Below are 3,046 nucleotides of genomic sequence, written 5' to 3'. Positions count from 1 at the left end.
AGTGGGATGCCCATGGAGACCGTCCTGCAGCAGGGCTGGGGCTGTGGGAGAGAAGCGAGATGCCAAGTTTAAGAGGTTTTAAAGCAGCAGAGAAAGTACTGGGTGAGGAGAGCCCGACCCCAGCTCCAAGCACCCCGGCAAGGTCTGTGCCCTGGGGAGTTCCCTGTCACCTCTGGCTGGGTGGGTCCCCCCCAGACTGGTGTGCGGCAGGTCAGGGGCTGCTGAGGTTTGGGGGGTGCCTGGAGCTGCTCGTATCTGCCCCCGCCTGGGAAAAAGGCCCAGTGTGCTGCTGGCCAGGGGGGCTCAGGGGCTGTGCAGGTAGGTGCTGGACACCTGCGAGGTTGGGGGTCCCCAGGGCTGCAACACCCACGGGAGAACGTCCCCTGTCGGGGGCTGAGAGGGTTGTGGCAGCATCCTCCCCTCTCTCTGCCCACAGCAAGCTGACATGGGACAGCGGGGCGGATTTCCCCATCTCCGTCACCCCCCCGTGCCGGATGTGAAAAGCTCATCCAGAAGGACGAGTAGGAAGGAACATTCCTAAAATTTTAGCCTTAGTTTATCAGTAAGGAATTCCTAACGCTAGAACTGTCTGGAAGACCGTCTCTGAAACCATGGTCTTTGTCCAATCTCTTATCACTGTTCTTTCTGGGCCTCAAGATTTCTCGGGGTTCTTTGTTTGGGGTTTTCCTTGGCTTACCTGAGGTAGCAGATGTTAAATACGTGCAGTATCTCTGAAAGAACAGAGAGGAAACTGGTACTGACACCAGTGAAAAGGTGTATGAAACATTTATTGTGAACAAAACAATTCTGTGCAAAAGGTGAGGAAAAAAGGCCTTTGTTTTTTTAGAGGCTTTGTAAAATGTGGAAGTCACCAGATCTGCTCTGGTGCTCCATGCAGTAACAGCCACAAAGAGTCCACTCAAGCCAGTTTTCTAATTGGCTTTGATTTTTTTTTTTTCCCCTGCAGAGTGGAGCTCTGGTCTCTGAGGCTGAATGTTGGCTCTTAAGCAAGATCTATTTTATAGTATCTCGGATGTAAGAAGGTAAAGAATGACCCAACAAAATGGAAACAGAGCTGCAGGAAGACGAGGCCACCTCCGTTTGCTTCTCAGGCTCTCAGCGTGTGACCCCGCACCAGCACTGGGGCCCTGCCAGCCGTGGAAACCGGCCTCTCTTCTTTAGCCAGGCTGTAAAAATCAGGCAGAGGGTGTTCTTCCAGCTGGTCAAATTTAATGAGGCCAAAGTGAGTGGCCAGTTTGTTCACCATTCTTTTGAGGGTGACAAAGGCTGTAATGACTTGGACGGTGAGGAAAAGGGCGAAGATGGCATGGACAGCTCGCTCCAGCGGCTGGATTTTCAGACCGTTGTTGAACAGCAAGAAGAGGATTATAGGCAGCTGCAGGAGGAGACTCAGGAGCCAAAATCCAGCCAGCTCGGGCACCTGTAACAGGAGACATCACCTATTAAAAACTGGTAGTTGGAGCCAAAAAAAATCCAAAATCTTGTCAAGACATAACATTTTTTCTTAACTTTCCTAAAGCAAACGGTAAAGGGAGGTGGCTTAAACTTCTATATACTGTGGTTTTAACTACACTTATTTTTTCTGACAAAACATTTTTAGGGAGCGAGAGGGCTTCTCTGCTGAGGGAAAACTTCTTGGAAGACACAAAATTAAACGCAAGCTTATGCCCAGGGACTAGAAGATGCTGAGTGTAACTTCAGAGAAATAAAGATCGCCTCAACTTCAATCTCTTTGAACCGACAGAGCATTTTGTTTCCATTAAACTCCAGACAGCTCTCCCGCGCCGATCCACGCGTACAGGCGGTAACGAACCTTCTCCTGCAGATTGCCCATGTATCCCAGGTAGAGGCGAACAGCCTCTATCGCAGAGGCCAGCATCAGGACTGTCACCAGGATGAACTTGTAGTAATCTGACAAGGCTGGATACTAGAGGAAAGCCGAGAGTTAATGTTCCTGCCGTGCCGCATTATCACACGCCCTCTGCGATTAACCGGAGACACTGGACGCTGCTGTAAGCTGACAGTGCTGTACTGGCTTTCAAGAGTACGTGAACATTCCGTTTCAAGGAACTCCCAAATAACCGTAAAAACCTCCAGCACCAGTGACTCTGTCTCAATAGCAGGAGGTGTTTGATCAGAAACACACCACCTTTGCAAACCATCACTTTCCTTCAGGACTCACCTTCAGATGGAGCATGACAACTGTGATGAGCCACCAAAATGGGAAAAAATAAACGTTGAAATAGAGGGACATCTGCAGTGGTAAACTGGAAACTATTTCATTATCTGTAGATGGAGAGAAGTCTTTGTCACTCCTAGTTTGTTCCAGACAATAAAATATGATAAAAGGGAATCACTCATTTTGCACGGGTGATGTTTTATTGCCATACTCTAGCTAGCTGATGGAGTGTCCACTTCCGTCACCAACACCCTCCTTTGTCATGTTTCCCCAAATGAAGTCTGTACAGGCACATCTTCACTTGGTGCTTCCCGGGTACGTTTAGAAAGCATTCACTGTGACCCACTGACTTGCACTCATGTCCTGCGTCCCCGTCTGTCACAATGGTGGCATCTGACTGAAAGTTCATCTCAGGAGTCACTTCCAGCCTCAGAACCACCAGTCTGTCATCGCCTACTCTTCCCGTATCTCCCAGCCACTCCCATACCTGTTGTTGTTCCATCTCAGCCTGCCCTCCCTGTTTCCAGTCCAGCCACACGCAGCCTGGCACTGTCTGCTCCACAAGTTTTTATGCCATTTGCAGAGGTATTCATGGCAGCTAGTAGGCTCCTCCAAGGGAGGAGGATTTGGGAACAGAACTGGGACAGACCTGAAGGGTAGGGTGTGCAGGCAGGATTTGTTATACTGAAATAGAAGGTGCAAGACAACCTATATATATATATGTGTGTATATATATATATAATAATCCCATTTTCAAGTATCAACACTTTCTTACGTCTGCAAAGGAATGAAAATCTACAGGTACCTCAAAAACAGTTTCACTATCTACCTGAAGTTGTCCCAGCT

The 3,046-nt window shown here is 48.8% G+C and overlaps 1 protein-coding gene across 1 annotated transcript; it reads right to left on the bottom strand.

Moving 5' to 3' along the window:
• Nucleotides 1-697: 697 nt before the first annotated feature.
• TMEM17 (transmembrane protein 17) lies at nt 698-2,353 on the bottom strand (the record flags this gene model as incomplete). Its single annotated transcript, XM_010146302.1, has 4 exons — nt 698-731; nt 1,136-1,441; nt 1,835-1,948; nt 2,204-2,353. Coding segments are annotated over 4 exons (604 nt in total), but the record flags the coding sequence as incomplete, so codon positions are not given.
• Nucleotides 2,354-3,046: the final 693 nt, after the last annotated feature.

This window comes from Buceros rhinoceros, unplaced genomic scaffold, assembly GCF_000710305.1.
Source record: "Buceros rhinoceros silvestris isolate BGI_N320 unplaced genomic scaffold, ASM71030v1 scaffold41680, whole genome shotgun sequence".
In the NCBI taxonomy this organism is placed as follows: domain Eukaryota; kingdom Metazoa; phylum Chordata; class Aves; order Bucerotiformes; family Bucerotidae; genus Buceros; species Buceros rhinoceros.
This window is presented reverse-complemented; position numbering and strand designations above follow the sequence as displayed.